This window comes from Paramisgurnus dabryanus, chromosome 20, assembly GCF_030506205.2.
Source record: "Paramisgurnus dabryanus chromosome 20, PD_genome_1.1, whole genome shotgun sequence".
NCBI lineage: Eukaryota > Metazoa > Chordata > Actinopteri > Cypriniformes > Cobitidae > Paramisgurnus > Paramisgurnus dabryanus.
In genome coordinates this window covers 15,873,638-15,889,812 of record NC_133356.1, presented here as the reverse complement: position 1 = coordinate 15,889,812, position 16,175 = coordinate 15,873,638, and the positions used below count along the sequence as shown (strand labels likewise).

At 39.1% G+C, this 16,175-nt stretch overlaps 1 protein-coding gene across 22 annotated transcripts in view; it reads right to left on the bottom strand.

Annotated features, from left to right (window-relative positions):
• rims1a (regulating synaptic membrane exocytosis 1a) overlaps positions 1-16,175 on the bottom strand; it is an 81,038-nt gene that overhangs the window by 33,259 nt on the left and 31,604 nt on the right. For 21 of the 22 annotated variants that reach the window (XR_010547021.2, XM_065296656.2, XM_065296660.2 and 18 more), the window contains 11 exons: positions 11,768-12,057; positions 10,835-11,685; positions 5,186-5,226; positions 4,275-4,385; positions 3,116-3,215; positions 2,868-2,991; positions 2,289-2,335; positions 1,802-1,917; positions 1,577-1,707; positions 437-608; positions 131-284 (listed from right to left, as the gene is read on the bottom strand). Coding sequence is in view for 21 of the 22 variants with exons in the window: in XM_065296656.2 (XP_065152728.1) it covers positions 131-284; positions 437-608; positions 1,577-1,707; positions 1,802-1,917; positions 2,289-2,335; positions 2,868-2,991; positions 3,116-3,215; positions 4,275-4,385; positions 5,186-5,226; positions 10,835-11,685; positions 11,768-12,057 (2,137 nt within the window). In the remaining variant the exon portion in view is untranslated. Of the gene's footprint in view, positions 1-130; positions 285-436; positions 609-1,576; positions 1,708-1,801; positions 1,918-2,288; positions 2,336-2,867; positions 2,992-3,115; positions 3,216-4,274; positions 4,386-5,185; positions 5,227-10,239; positions 10,813-10,834; positions 11,686-11,767; positions 12,058-16,175 lie in introns of those variants that run through there. The other variant, XM_065296676.2, reaches the window with a different exon arrangement.

The following is a 16,175-nucleotide window of genomic DNA, read 5'->3' as shown; positions in this document are numbered from 1 at the left end:
TTATGAGCTTGTTAGGTCATGCGCTAAAAAAGCACAAATAACAACAGTGCTGTGAGTAGGCACAACTCATTCCCGACATTCTGTGACCAAACCTGACACAATCACACCACCAGCAACACCCTTCACTTACGTTGCAGCTTTTTGGTCGGCGTGTCATTGTGGGTGTGTCGTCGGGGCAGGTATGGCGATGGGTGTGGCAGAGGAATGGAGGAGACATCATGGGTCTGCAGTTTGTACCAGTGAGGTTTATCATCCAGTAGGGCAGTCTCCAGCTCAATCAGGATCTACAGTCACAGGAATTGTCAGACTAATTCATTAATGTCATTGACAAACTAATTCACTGACTATTATTAAGGTATTTTATATTTAAAATATCAAATTTTAGAGATCAATTTATGTTGTGAAGTAATGGAAAATGGCAACACATGCAACCCACTTCTCCCAGGAAGTCACTCTCCTCCTCTTGGATTCTGGGTTGGTCCCACACAGTTATCTCTAGCATGTGCTCCCTGAAATCCCGCCGGTGCACGTAAGAATAAACGAACGTCTGGTTCCACTTGGGCTCCAGACTTTTCTTAACTGTCTTCGTCCGTCTTTTGCTTTTATCACTAAATAATGAAAATGAATTAATGTGAACACGTTTACTTTCTGCTAAATGGACAATTCTGCTATAGTATTGCTGGGTGTTAAGGGTGCCATTTATTTGTAGACACAATTTAAGTAAAATTAAAGGTGATTAGCACTTTCCCCACCAGCTTTTTTAAAAAAAGTTGCCAGCCAGCGCAAGCATTTTTCACATTTTCACAAAAGTTTAATGCCTTCAAGAAAATGTCCTCCTTTAATATATAAACATACATTTAGTGATGCACGGGTCGTCTCGTAACCCGCGGGTCGGGTTGGGGAGGGTAAAGAAATTGCAACTTTATTGCGGGGCGTGTTGAGGCGGGTCATTAAAAACAAAATAAAAAAAACATGTACTGTATGTTGCATCCAGTTCCCTATAGCCTATTTACAATATTTGGGAATATATATTTTTTCATATTTTATTAGGTTCTTTGATAAGTTTGAATTATGTAGGCCTACGTGGTAAAAATTGATACATTGGTGTGGGGCGGGTTGGGGTGGGCCAAATATTTCATAAAAGCGGGCCCCGGGCACCACTAAATACAATAAATTAAATGAAACAACAGACCCTCTGCTTTAAATTCTGTCATTAGTTCTCTTTTTATCACCTCTCAAATATGGGTAGGTTTCTTCAAAAACACCAAATTTTGAGTAAAAAGCTGAGATAATTCCATTTTTGCGAATGTCTTTTGTTAGAGATCAGATGCAGAGCGATCTTTAAAACAGACACAGAGTTCTTTCTCTTTCATGTGAGGCATTACTTCCGGGTTGTAAAAGTTGCGAAATTGGATAATAGCTGTATTGCAGAAAGCCGGAAATTCTCATCATTGGCAGGGAAGTGTTTTCTCTTAATTGACAAGATAACTTGTCAATGGTGGGGAAAGAGTTAGTATAAAAATTGCCTTTAAAAACAGCCTATATCTATTAATAATTGACAAATTTGTTGGAATACCTTCTATCAGGCAGGAAGTACATTTTGACATAGGGGTTTCTGTGACGTCCATCCTGTCTAGGCGGCAGGTCTATGGCCTGTAGTACATTCACTATCAGCTGATGGCCTACCTTATCATACCACATCTTCACCTGCAAGACATAATTGCATACATAGAATATAAACACCCTGTGGAAACAAACACTTGGTAGGGGACACAAATTGTTTTTGTGTAGCTGTACTAACCGACAGCTGACCAGGCAGTAGCTGAGGGGCATCTCTAAGACCACTTGGGCTGGATGGGGACAGGACAGATATAGATGGTCTTTCCATTTTCTGTGATTCGAAGGAACTTGAACCCGCTTACAGAGAAAAAGAAACCATCAATTGTTATTAAAATAATGTTTGCATGTAAAAATGCAATGCATGCACATTTAAAGTAGCAGTTGACCCCCAAAAAAAATTCTGGGATCAAACATGAATGCTTATGAGAGCTGCTTTGCTGTTTCAGTTGGCTATTTAATGCTGAGTCAGATATATTACTGTATAAGGGTGGGTGCATTTCAAAGTAATACGACTTACTCAATTGGCCCTGAAACCCTATATTTTGCTTATTGTTCAGTTTATTTGTTTAGTCAATATTGTAATTTCATATATTGAAAATATCTGTTTGCAATTAAATTCAATTTCCCTGTATTACTGTATGCCTAATCACATTTGATTCAATACATACTGGATTCTAATGGAGGATGTGATGTTTCTGGTATTCGTGGTATATCACTGCAACAAAAAGACAACATATTCATTAGTTAAAACATATAAAACCTTCAATCACGACACACACACACACAAAATGTGACAGCTAGTCAAAGTGCATTACACAGAGGTAGCAGTTGGGAGGCGTGTACCTCACAAGCTCCACTTTTTGTGAGCTTTAGGGACAGCTGACCAAAGTAAATGAGAAGAGCAGTCAGGGATGACCACTTCTTAAACTTGTTTTACTTACTGGTAAGATTTATACCCTTTCACAAGAGTTTAGAGAAAAATCAATGAATACATCTTTTTTAAAGAGACAGGAGAACAGAGACAGAGAGGTAATGGCTTACAGTGAAAACTAAACACAATGCAGAGATCAGTTAAACATCTATTTCACAGCTATAGCACTGCCTCAGGTCTCTTCAGTCTCTTGAATGAATGGACATCATTTTGATTGGGATAAATGTCTGTGCTTTATAAACCCTTGGGCTGCTTTGCTGTCGGCTATTACACACTAGGAGTCAGATACCTTACTGTATAAGGGTGGGTGACTTACCCTATTGGCCTTGAAACTATTAATTCAACTTGTGTTGCTGTTTGGGAATCCAGAATAATATTGTAAACTTCCTTCTTGGTTAATCCTGGTAATGATTTACCATTCCACTGAAGCACCTCATCACCTACAAACAGGGAACAAGTGTGTTGCCAGATTAAGAATACTGGGGATCACCCTATGAATATTAATTATGTGATGTAACATTTGCCAATTGGTTTTAACTGAAAGTGTGCAACTGCGGGACTCACCGGCTCGCAGATGTCCAACCACATCAGCTAGACTTCCTTTCTTGACTTTGGTGATGAAGGCCCCAAGTCTTCCAGTTTCTGTAATCTTCCCTCCCACCACCTGAAACCACACAAAATTTTTAAGCAAAATTCACTTTCACAGGGTTGTAGACATGAATGTGTGTCGGAAGTGTGTAAACACAACAACCCTACAGTAAAAAAAGTTTACCTTCTCCTTTTTTAAATCCCCATTTAACCAGAGCAGTCTCATTAGGCTGTTTTGATTCTCTTGTTAATGTGATGTCAGACAAACAAAGCCCCGCCCACAGCCAAAAACTGACTGGTTAATTTTACCCAAAAGCTTTTCCAATTGTGTTTTTAGACACTAGCTCTAAAGCGGCTAAATATACTATTGTCTCAGACTGTATTCACAGGATTCAGATCTATTTTTAACCAGGCTCACCGTATGTTGGTTAGGGAGTGGGGAGCAGTAGCTCATTTGCATTTAAAGGTACAGACATGAAAAGAGCACTTTTTTGCTCCTGCCCAAATAGGGGCATTTTGGACGTGTCATAAAAATGATCTATGGGGTACTATGAGATAAAGCGTTACAGACACATTCTAGGTACCCCTGAAACTTGTATCACATCTTGTAAAAATGGGCATAATATGTGCCCTTTAAAGGAGGGTAAGGTCTACTATATATATATATGACTTATACTTGTATAGGTTACAAGTAAACACAAAAGTTGAGCTTTTTTGGTTCTCCAATTCAGGTGCTGTACAATAGTGTCATGTCCACACACACAGACAGACAGAATTAGGGATTTTCTAATGAGCTGGTTGTCGAAACCAATTTTAGAAATTGCCAAGCTGGTCCACTTGGTTGCAGGGGTGGATCCTGGCATGAGCATCAGATATCACTCTCTCCAACTAGTAAAATCACAAACCTAGTATATTAAAATGTACAGTAACTATGCCGTATGAAAGACTTGAACGCGGGTCTCTTGCATAGCATTGTGTTATATTACACAGTCTTCTTAGCAACTTATCTTTAATAGAGATATTTTGCTTTTTTTCAGTTTAAGTTTAAGTTCATTATATGGTATAGCTAGTGGCTATGCAAACAGATAAGGGAAGAAATGTGGTGTTTGATGTATGTATGTGGTTCTCCTCTCACCTTTAGCCCCAGCAGAGCCCCGGCCTCCTTTGGCATGGCTCCTTTTTTACTCAATGTGATTCGGCCAATTAAATGATCACCTTCTTTGGAGGGCTGCCATGTAACTGGTGGCTGAAGAGAACAAGTTGGAGATTAATCACATCAGAGAAAGAACCATCCCATTACATCTAACCCTTACCTTTACAGCACACACACACACACACAACAAAAACATTTTGAGCAAATTCAGAATCACCTACTAGTACTATGCACATTCCCAGTCGTATTGTGAATAATTAATCCGTGCCCGTGGCGGCTCGTGACTGCTCATCCGAGGGGCGGAAATCCAAAATAAGTGTCATGTGTGTTCCTTGCGTTTTCAAAATATGTGTTTGTTGCGTCATGTGATGTGACCCATGTGCATCACGTGTTTTGTCAAAATAAGTGCCTGCTGCACACGCGTCAAAACCATTTATGATAAAAGAGATGCTCACATTCACAAAATACACGCAAGACACTCCCTTAACAGTAAACTCTGATGACGGATGAAATTATGCGAATATCTGGCAAACGCGAGCGTCTCTTTTATCATGAACCTTTTAGATGCATCTGCAGCAGGCACTTATTTTGAAAAGACACATGATGCACACAGGATCTCTCGACGCACAGAACACATATTTATAAATAAGGGACCACACACATGACGGGCTACATACATGTTGTGGCGAACTTTGCATCGAGCGCCCTCGAAAAAAGAAGTCACCGGCCGGCACTGACCAGTACATGTTTATCCCTCAAAAACATTTGTATTTGTTATTTAAAAAAAATAAAATAACAAAGTTTCATCACTTTATAGAAATAAAATGGATGGGAACGGTAATTCACATTGACCTTAATAGGGCTGTTTAAAATACACGACAAAAACAACTTACATGCCACGCAGTGGGGTCTAGTTGACAGCACTCCCAGTCCCCTATAAAACACACACAAGTTCTTATGGTTTGTACAGTACAGTATGCTGAGCATCTAAGCAATTGACAGTACAGTAGCTCCTGCTAAACACATCTAAATCAGATCTGTTTACATTCACAGATTCAGCTTATTGCATATTGTGCTCCAGAGAGACACCTGCAGCCTTCTTCTAAAATATGTTCTCCTCTTTCCCCCACCTGCAGCACAGCAGAGAGGAAGGGAATTAATGTTGCCTCTGTGTTCGTGAATGTGTGTTTGCACGATGCTTAAGAGCTCCATTTAGTCCCTAGACAGACGAAGCAATGATGACACAGACACAGCTTGAGCAAACACGCACGCACAGGGGCTCAATGCTTTCCATGACGTTGGCCTTCAATTTATGTCAAGGAACCTATAAGCTTTAAGTTGTCCTACAAAGAAAACCCAAAACTCTAAAATTCAAACAAATTCAACTTTCACTCTTAGAAGTTGTACTGTAATCCAAAGAAAAACCCAGCACAACCAATGAACAACCGCAACATGTATAAATCATAAAAGCCATAGGTTTGCATGCATGCATGCATTAATATTAAATAGGTGTCTCAGGGTAAAAATGCATTATTGTTTGTCTTGTGATGGATTGGTCAACAGTGTTGCGCCTTTACCATATATACAGGATATTTTTATATTTATAGCCTACTTGTTTGTTTTAAAATTGTGTTAACATACAAATTAATATGCACAGTTTACTTCACATTACACTGTCAGAAAAAAAGGTTTAAAATTGTACCTTTTCTGTCACTGGGGTGGTACCCTCAAAGGTTCAGTTTTGTACCTTTTATGGGTATACAACACATTGAAATGTTGTTCCTTTTGGGGTACAATATTATACCTTAAGGACCAGGGCCCGGTTCCCCGATAACGTTCACTCTTAGCGTGCTAAGAAGACTCAAAAAGATATATCTTACCAAAGTTGTTGATGTTCCTAAGTGTGTTCCCCGAAGTGTCTCTTAGGAATCTTCTTAACACGCTGCCTCTAAGTACGACGTACAATGGTACGTACAAGTACGTACAAGTAAAGGTGCTGAATTATTTGCGATCGATCATTCAGGGATCGATTTTCCACTTCACGCGAAGGTGCATTACGACGTTAAGAAAGACAACACGTTTTATACAAATGGAACATTACTCAAATTATTCCAGTCACATTTATTTTAACATAGTTTAAGTTATCCGTAAAATATAAACTATTAATTAAATTATCAAATTGTCAGTAATACGGGTAGACGAACAGGGTATCCCTCGCTATTTATCCACCCTCCTTATCCCGTTGTGCCACTTGTGCCGCTTCTTGACATGGGTTTTGACTTTAAAAAAAATATGTAATACACTTTTATACAAATGTTAAGGTACTTAACAATCAGAATTGATTGGCAAGCAGCTGCAGTATTTCTGTTTAATGCGGTATTGCTTACCATTAATGTTTTCAATAAAAAGCAACCTAGTTAGATAGAGAATATGGTCTGAGAAGATCTAGCAGCTCCATAATGAGTTGTCTTGGAAGGCGGTTTTTTATTTAGCCACGTCAGGCAAAATGTCAAAAGGTTTAAGGGTTGACGAATAAAAAAATTGGCATGGATTAAACAGTTACGCGGCCGGTGTTGTGTGGAAGTCTGTTATGTTTCCCTTTAGTGTAGTGTTTTTATAGCATTTTTATCACATGATACGTTTATTCTTTATATACATTGAAAGTTTTAATGGCTACTGAGATGTATATTTAATAAAATATTTAATAAAATATTTATTAAATATTTCATATTTGACAGTTTTATGTTAAAAGACATAAAACTGTCAAATATGAAATATTTAATAAATTGTATAATAGAATACATGATATTATTGCTTTTTAGTATAACCAATTGAAATCTTTAATCTTTCTAAATAAATTATAAATGTAAGGTGATGAAAACGCAATAAACATAGAGGGAACAGACTTCAATGAGGAACAAACACCGGCGCCGTCTTTGATTCATTAGTTCTGATACCAAATAAAGTCAACTGCATAAATAGTCCTGTATCCATTGCAAACATTTTTCTTAAAAATGTCCATAACATAAAATCATTGTCAGCATACCATAGTTTGACTTGTACTGCGCTGCGCTGATTTCTAAAGACTGCGGCGATAGCGTTTTAGGCTCAAACAACGCTAAGAGAGAGCTTACGAATGGTCCAGACCAACCTTACGAAAGTGTGACTTACAGAAGATATACTTAGCGTACGAACGTTTTGGGAATCGTGCCATAGAGTTAAGAGAGAGGTTAAGGAATAGGTTAAGAACTACTTAGCGATAAGAACGTTTTGGGGAACCGGGCCCTGTTTTGTACCAGATAAATGTTAGTGGTACAAAACATTTAACTGTACCTTTAAATGTACAAAATAGGTCCTTAAGGTATAATATTGTACCCCAAAAGGTACAACACTTCAATGTGTTGTATACCCATTAAAGGCACAAAACTGAACCTTTGAGGGTACCACCCCAGTGACAGAAAAGGTACAATTTTAAACCTTTTTTTTGACGGTGTATGTGTGTGTGCTATATTTATATATAATTTATATAGTATGTAAACATAATTTTAAAACAAACAGTAAAGACAAAAAGAAAAAGACATGCTATAGGGTTAAAATAAATACCCTAATAGAAACCTGGAAAAAGTATGAAATATTTATATTATAGAATACATGAAATTGTTGCTTTTTTATAAACCATTCAAATCTTTAGTCTTTTTAAATAAAACATGCTGTGAGGAAAACGCTTTTAGAAACGCTACACTAAAGGAAAAGGGGGAACAGACTTTGACAGAAGACCTGAAATCAGTTGCTTTGCTTCAGTAATGGTACCGGCAAAGCCAAACTGGATGGTTGAGTACTGTAATATTATTTGTAATTTGATCTTAATTAAAATTATTTAAAAACATGTTTTAATGGGTCACGTTCAGTCACTATTTCACACTTGTTTGGTTGTCTGACAACAGAAGCAGAGAATATTCAAATGAAAAAACTTTTTTAGGCATTCAGTTGTATTAAAATATAGTTGGTGCAAGTTCAGAGATGAAGACATTTTAAAGTGTCAGTTTAATCAAAATGCAAATAAGACATAGTGTAGGGCTCGCAAAATTTCAAAATCCCTGGTAGCCCTTCGGGCAGGCACTCTTCAGTTTTTGGTAGCCCGAAATGAATGCAGGTAGCCCAAATAAAAGAGACATTACTTTTAATGTTGAATATTGAGAAAAAAAAACATCTAGCACAAATAACACATAAAAAAAATAAAATTAGAATCATCAACACAAATATTGGCTTCTAACTGAACTGAAATATCTGTGACTTCAGTTAATATTTCAGATTCAGAATATGAAGTTTATAGATAAGAAAATGGCACTCGATGAGGGCAAAGCACAGGGTTCCTCAATTAGCTTTCACCACGGGCTAAATTTTAACAATACAAAGTCTATAGGACCACTGACCAAAATGTTTGCTCTGCTATATTTGTTGTTGTTTTGATGCTGTTGTTTTTTTACAAACAAAAAATCTGGATTTCCATGCAAGGCAACTGTTCCTGCTCATCTACACAGGATATGCTCACCATTTAGTGGTTCAATGGATCACAAATCTCACAGTTTGGATCATAAAATGTTTTTTTTTTTAGTTACAGATTGGATAATTTTTATCATCAAAAATAGAGGCGGTCGCTTTTACGGCGAGTTCTACATGGTGTTCGGCACGGAGGCACATATACTGTACACACATAGGCCTATATAATTCTTTTCACTGCACATGCAATCTATATCTTGCTGCGGGATATTTCATTTTTTGCATCAGGATAGTAATGACTGACAGGACAATGTTGGAAACAAGGAAATTTTGAGCAAATCAGTACTGTTTTCTTTCTGTACAGTATCGCAACCGCGCGTTCAAGCGCTATTTAAATACTAAATTCTTGAATTACATAATAAAGAATGCATAAGCTTTTAAATATATTTTCCTCCCTATAAATCAAAATAGCCCGACAGGCATGCCGGAGATGCATTTTGGTAGCCCGAATGCAAGGCACAATAGCCCCGGGACGCCGGGCTAGCGATTTTGCGAGCCCTGTATGTCACTTATATGCTAACTATATATGCATATATACTGTATATATATATATATACACAGTAAATTTGTCAGCGCCCCCTGCTGGTCCAGTGCCCAACAGGTCCGTGCGTTAATCCGTCCCTGCCTGTGTGGGATATTTCCTTTAGATTTTAACTTAACTTTTCTTTTAAGTCTCATCAAGTTCTCATCACTACATCACTGCATGACCACCATATACCATATACATTAGCTACCAAAATATAATTCTTAATAATAATAAGCTACACTCTAAAAAAACAAACGGTGCTATATAGAACCAAAACAATTGCTTTGGATCGTAACGATAGAAGAACCATTTTAGTGCCATATAGCACCGGTGAAGAACCAGTGAAGCACCAGTGAAGCACCAGTGAAGCACCAGTGTAGAACCATATAGGGGCCATATAGCACCACATATGGTTCTACATAGCACTATATGGTTCTACACAGGTGCTTCACTGGTGCTTCACTGGTTCTTCACCGGTGCTATATGGCACTAAAAATGGTTCTTCTATCGTTACGATCCAAAGCAACTGTTTTGGTGCTATATAGCACCGTTTGTTTTTTAGAGTGTACAACATTCGTTAAGCTACTAAATAATTAAGTTATATGTAAAACTATGTTTAAATTATAAATCCATTACGATAAAAAGTTTACAAAATTTGGTTCTTTTTAAATAAATTAGAACAATGTTTTTGAACATGGTATTTTAATTTTAGGTACCCCCACATCTCCATAATTTACCGCTTTACCAGATAATTTACTTATCATTTACCAGAAATCTGGTCCAACAAATTCATATATCGCTAATATTGTTTAGCATTATCATTAATATTATTAAAGGCCAGTATTACATTGATTTACTTACTGTTTATCTGTGCTTTAGAAAGAAGATTCAGGTGAGATTGCTGAAGTTGATTGCTTGCTGTTGCACTGATAAGAGTGAGCTTGTGTTCTGCTGTTCTTCTCTTCACTCTCTCATTCCTTTTCTCCTGTTCACCCTACAATGTTTACATTTACCTCTTGCTTGTGTTAATACACTGACCTTTTAAGTCTGCGTTCAGTCACTTTGCCAGATTTACAGCTTGTGTCACGTGAATAACCCCTCCCCAAACACAAAAAAACACTCCAGGCTTTCATACCAGTTTTGTCAAACAGTCAAGAAATGGTTTATATTTTGTAAATATATATATACCAAGTAATTGAACATACTGTAATTGTATTTTTATATACAGTTTATTTATTCATATATGTCACAGGGGAAAAGTCTCTCAGTTATGCAAACACTTGGCCGTCATTTCTGATCCATTTTCTTATATAAATCACTGATTATATTCAGCTTATGGTTACTGCTATTGATAAAGGATCAAATGTTGTAAAGTTTTCCTTTAACAAACACAGAAGTGTGGAAACCTCTATTGATGATGTTTATGTAAATAAAAGAATTAAAATGCGATATTTACCTGACCCCCCTCGCTCGCTTACGCTCTCAATCTCCACATCCTCACAGCTGGTATACTCCGGTGTCGAACCGCCTTCTTCCTCTGAGCTGCTGACGGACATCTGCCTCTTGTTCCCGCCGCCCCGTTTGCTCTTGTAGGGCCGGGGCGGAGGTGGTCGTAAAGACTCTGATTGGTCGGAGCTAAGTGAATCATTGCGGAGCATGCTCTCAGTTTTTTGACGCTTCGATTTGCGCAACAGTCCAGCCGAGCCGGGGTCCAGGTGGCTCGGCTGCAACTTTCTGTCCCATTCCTGGGGCTCCCTGAGCTCAGGTGGGCCAACAGGCATGGCGGGGCCCACCCGGAACCCCGGAGCGGGTGGCTGTGGGGTGTGGTTCATTTTAGAGGGAGGACCCTGCACGGCAGGCCCGCCCTGGTTACCTGTACCCCCCACGGTCCTCTCTGGCATATAGGCCTGTTGCTGGCCATCCAACGAGGCCTGTCGCCCATCCGCCCATTTTCGTGCAACCCTGTTCTCCTGTCCCATCTGCCCTGCTTCCCTTGGCTTGGGCTGCGGACGTCCATCAGGCTCCGTTGGTTGAAGCTTGGATGGATGATGTAGGGCATTTGGATCACTCCTGCATTTTTCCCTGGGTGTTCTCGGTTGCCCCTCAGCTCTCCTGAGCACAACCCTTCCCTTGTCAGCATCGCCGTGCTCCTGAGATCGAGCCTTCACCAGTCTTCGACTTTCCCTTCGATTTTCTCCAGACTGCCTATCTTCGGAAGCCTGGGACTGGACTTTGGATACGCCTCGCCGTCTTTCACCTCTTGGCCCTGGTTTGCCATTTTGGTCGGAGGCTGCTGGTGGCTTTTTTCTAGGAATCAATCACAGAGCTTAACAAAGAGAATTTTCCTGTAATACAGATACAGTATTGACAAAGAAAGTTTAAAGTGTACCTGTCTTGCGGTGGCTCACTGCGTGAGCGGGATGACAGCGCATCAGCTATTCCAGTAGAGAGGCCTTTAATAGGGTTAGTCGGGGCAGGTGACTGGGTGTCATGGACAGTAGAAACGGAAGAGCCGAGAGGGTTTTGAGACCGAGAGCGCAACTTCTTCTCAGCAGCGGGGTCTCCACACATGGCCGGCTCACTCAATGCTGACCCTAGCTCTGCAGACTTGGAAAACCATTCTCCTGATTTAGTGAGCATGTCCTGTTGCCTACGGCACTTGTTACATACCCACATTACCTGCCCGGAAACAGGAGAAACTACATGTTTAAAGTCTAACAAAGGTACAAAATCTAACAAAGGTTTAATTTAATAAAATTTAATTTAATACAAATGAAATTAGCTGGAAAATTACTACGTCACTAGATCAACAAAGCTATAGATGCCTTGAAAAATGTTGTCACCAAAAGCATTTCCCATATATCAGAAAAGTAGACATTTCTGAAGGTTAAACAACTTTGTAAGAAAGACATGGGGGTGGGTAAATTATGACAAATTCTTTCAGGAAATTCCTTCATTATGCGGCAACCGAAAATAAAACCTGAGGTGCTCTGAAACAAGCTAATCTCACAGAGGCGATATGTGACTCAGGTCTGATAGACAAATTGAATAATGTAGGCAGGAGGAGGTGTAGACTAAAAAAAGAGAGATGAAATTTTGTGGACGGAAACAAAACTGTTGTGCTCATAGGGATTAATGTGCAGAAACAATGAATAGTAATGCTAGCTGACAGATGGATGGTGTTGTTAAAACAGAGGTTGGGATTTTCATGCGGCGGGGTATAGGATGTAATCACATGACCTTTTGCGGGAAATGTGGGGGAAAAACATAAAGGGACATGCTTGCTATTCTTTACAATACCATCATTTATAAAATAACCATCCTGTACATCCACATCCAACCCATCTATTTCCTTTAGCTACAGAATCAGGAGTAAGGAACACAAAAGACCTTGGCACATTCCAAATATTTTCTCCTTTTTCGACTTTCCTCCTCCAGATTGCTTTTGATTAAAAGCTTGTGAGGTTGAGAGAGTGTGAGCGAGAGACACGCATCAACACTTCTATATTTATCCAGGCAGCCACCCAGCACCATTGGGGATATGTTTAAAAAATTCCCCATCTCGCCGCAAAACTTTACTGAGAATAACAAACCTCTGATCCCACAGATGCAACGTCTAAGTGATCTTACACACACACACACACACACACACACACACACAGATAAACACACAAATGCATACATACACACATGTATAAGCTTATGCACACACAGCCTTCTGGTGCTTATGCCCATGCCAGACAAAGGCACTCTGTGGTTACAGCCGGAAAACGAAATGTTCACACGTACCACCTGCTACCAGAACTCCTGTCCTACTTTCTGTTTTACTTTTCACTTACTCTTTTTCGCTTTCTAGCAACATGTTTTGATTGAAGTGTTTACTCAACCGATCTAACTAATCTAAGTGGGAAATGTTTTTCTTAAAGAGACATTTGATCCAGTACACTGTTTCTGCAATAAACTGTGAGTTATTTGACCGATTCATTAAAATAACTGGCATATATGGAGCCTTGGTGCTCACATGGGTGATGCATAATGGGAATTTATTTCACTTAGTGTGGAGCGGTGAGGAAGGAAGACTGCCGGCGATCGCGTTTTAGGACGAGCATTGAAAGATGCAGAGGTGGCGGTGTTGTGTACAGTATAGAGGGGGCAAGAGGGGCAGGTCACTTACAATGAAAAAGCATTACGCTGTGATTGAACAGGGCTGGCTGTGCTCCAAACTAATCTAAACTAAATCAACAGTAGAATTCCCAGCTGTCAGAAACACCCCTGACCCTCACCACACCGATTACAACAAGATACCTGATGAGAGAGAGAGAGAGAGAGAGAGAGAGAGAGAGAGAGAGAGAGAGAGAGAGAGAGAGAGAGAGCAAAGGGGACATGTTCTCACTTACAAATCGGACAGTAAGACAAACTGGATTCAGGGAAACTGATTTTTCCAACAGACAGCAATACACTTTGCATGCTATGTTGGATTAATAACTAATGGTCTAATGGTCCCAGATAACTACAATATTACAGAATATGTTAAATAATCTCTGTGAAAGAATTCACCCATGTGTTTAACCAAGAACTGTCTTTGTCATACCTTTAAGAGGATGAGAGAATTGTGTCAGCACAATGAATCTGGATTGGTGGTAACTATAATTGCTGGAAAGCATAACCCTTTAAGTTAGAAATTAAAGAGGTCACACAGGCGAGCAAAGTGGATTCAAATTTTTTTTCTTCGAACGTTCAAAACTAAATTAATGAAAAATTGACTGAGTGAGGTTTTTTTGTTCTGCAACAATCAATAAACTTGCAGTGTTTACCAAAGATTCAATGACTAATGGGCTGAGAAGAAGGTTATTATTTATAATGATAGCTGAACAACAAGTAAAAGATAGCACATTTTGCGGTCATTATGTGTAAATGATGGAATCCGCGACTGATCTTGCATTCAGATTTTTCTCTGATATCTGGCTGAACATTTTCAGTATGAAGACGTGCAATGTTTGTGCAATATGCATGGTCAAAATGCTACATATCTAAGATAGTAAATTTGTGAAGATTATGCGACAAATGGAAGACAAAATAAATGTGGACACAATATCAGTAAAATCAGTACAATTTCCAGGACCCTCATCGAACCCCTGCAGACCCAGTGATGGGTTAATGATCAAACGAATTAACATCTAATGGTGATCTGTAAAGGCCTTGGTGCCTGTGAGCCATCAGTACAATACATGGGACCTGACAACAGTGGCAGCCGGGCGCACGATGCGAAGTTCGTCACAACAGGCATGTAGCAAATATGTGTTCGGCGCATCAAGTGAACCTATGTGCATCACGTGTCTTGTCAAAATAAGTGCCTGCTGCTGACGCGTCTAAAGGGTTTATGATAAAAGAGACGCTCGTGTTTGCTAGATACTCGCATAATCTCATGCGTAATTAGAGTTTGCTTTTAAGGGAGTGTCTTGCGTGTATTTTGTGAACGTCTCTTTTATCATAAGCAGTTTTGACGCGTGTGCAGCAGCCAGCAGTCACTTATTTTGACAAAACACGTGATGCACATGGTTCACATGACGCAACAAACACATATTTTGAAAACACGAGCAACGCACATGACACTCCGAACACATATTTTGAATTTGCGCCCCACGGAAGAAGCCGCCACTGCCTGACAAAATCACCCTTCATCATCTCTCAATGTTTTAACTTAATCACACTTCAGACAATAACTGCTGGTACAGCCACATCTCACACACTAACACAATCAAATTGCATCAGAATCTAAAAAAAACTACTTTTGTCTTAAAATGCCAATATTATGCCCATTTTACAAGGTGTAATATAAGTATCAGGTGTGCCTAGAATGTGTCTGTGAAGTTTCAGCTCAAAATGCACCCAAAGTTCATTTGTTATAGCATGCCCCTATATGGGAGGCAGCAAAAATAGTGCTGTTTTCATGTGTGTACCTTTAAAGCAACACTAAAGAGTTTTTGCTATTTGCTCCACCTACAGGTTGGAAGCGGAATTGTCCATTACCACTGTCATAAATAATTTAGCCTATTGCAGCAAAGCTGGCTCTGATTGGATTGTTGGTCTGCAGTAAAGCAAGTTTTTGTAGTTTTCACTCGAACTACAGAACAGCGAACCAACGGTTGGAAACTTCTTTAGTGCGGTTTTGGCCGATAGAGGGCTGCAAAGCGAATGTGAAAGTGCCTTTCACCCTGTTTCGAGTGGATGAACAACTGAAACTTTTTTGGAAACGTTACTTTAAGGTAAAAAAACTCTTTGGTGCTGCTTTAAATGCAAATTGCTTTCGGTTAAAAATAAATCTGATTCCTGTGAATACAGTCTGGGACAATTTAGCCGCACATTCAAAAAAGCTTTTGGGTAAAATTAACCAGTCAGTCAGTTGTCATGGGCGGGGTTTTGTGACATCACATTAACGAGAGAATCAAAACAGCATGTCTAATAATACTACTCTGTTTTAATGGGGATTTAAAAAGGAGGAGTGAGTGGATATTTTTCATTGTGGTTGTGTTCATAGACTACCAACACACATTTGGGTGATTCTCCCGAAATTAGACTTATGAAGTAAATGCAAAGTAAGGGTATCAAAATAAGAAGCATACAGTTACAAACATCTTTACAAATACTATTTTGCAAATTATTTCAAATGACATCATACAAACCAATTTTGGGTTTTTTTCCACATTTGAGGGGAAATTTTTCATGTCTGGATTTGGGTTCTTTGACATGGAAATATTTATAATGAAAAAATAAAAAGCTTCAGTGCATGTTATACT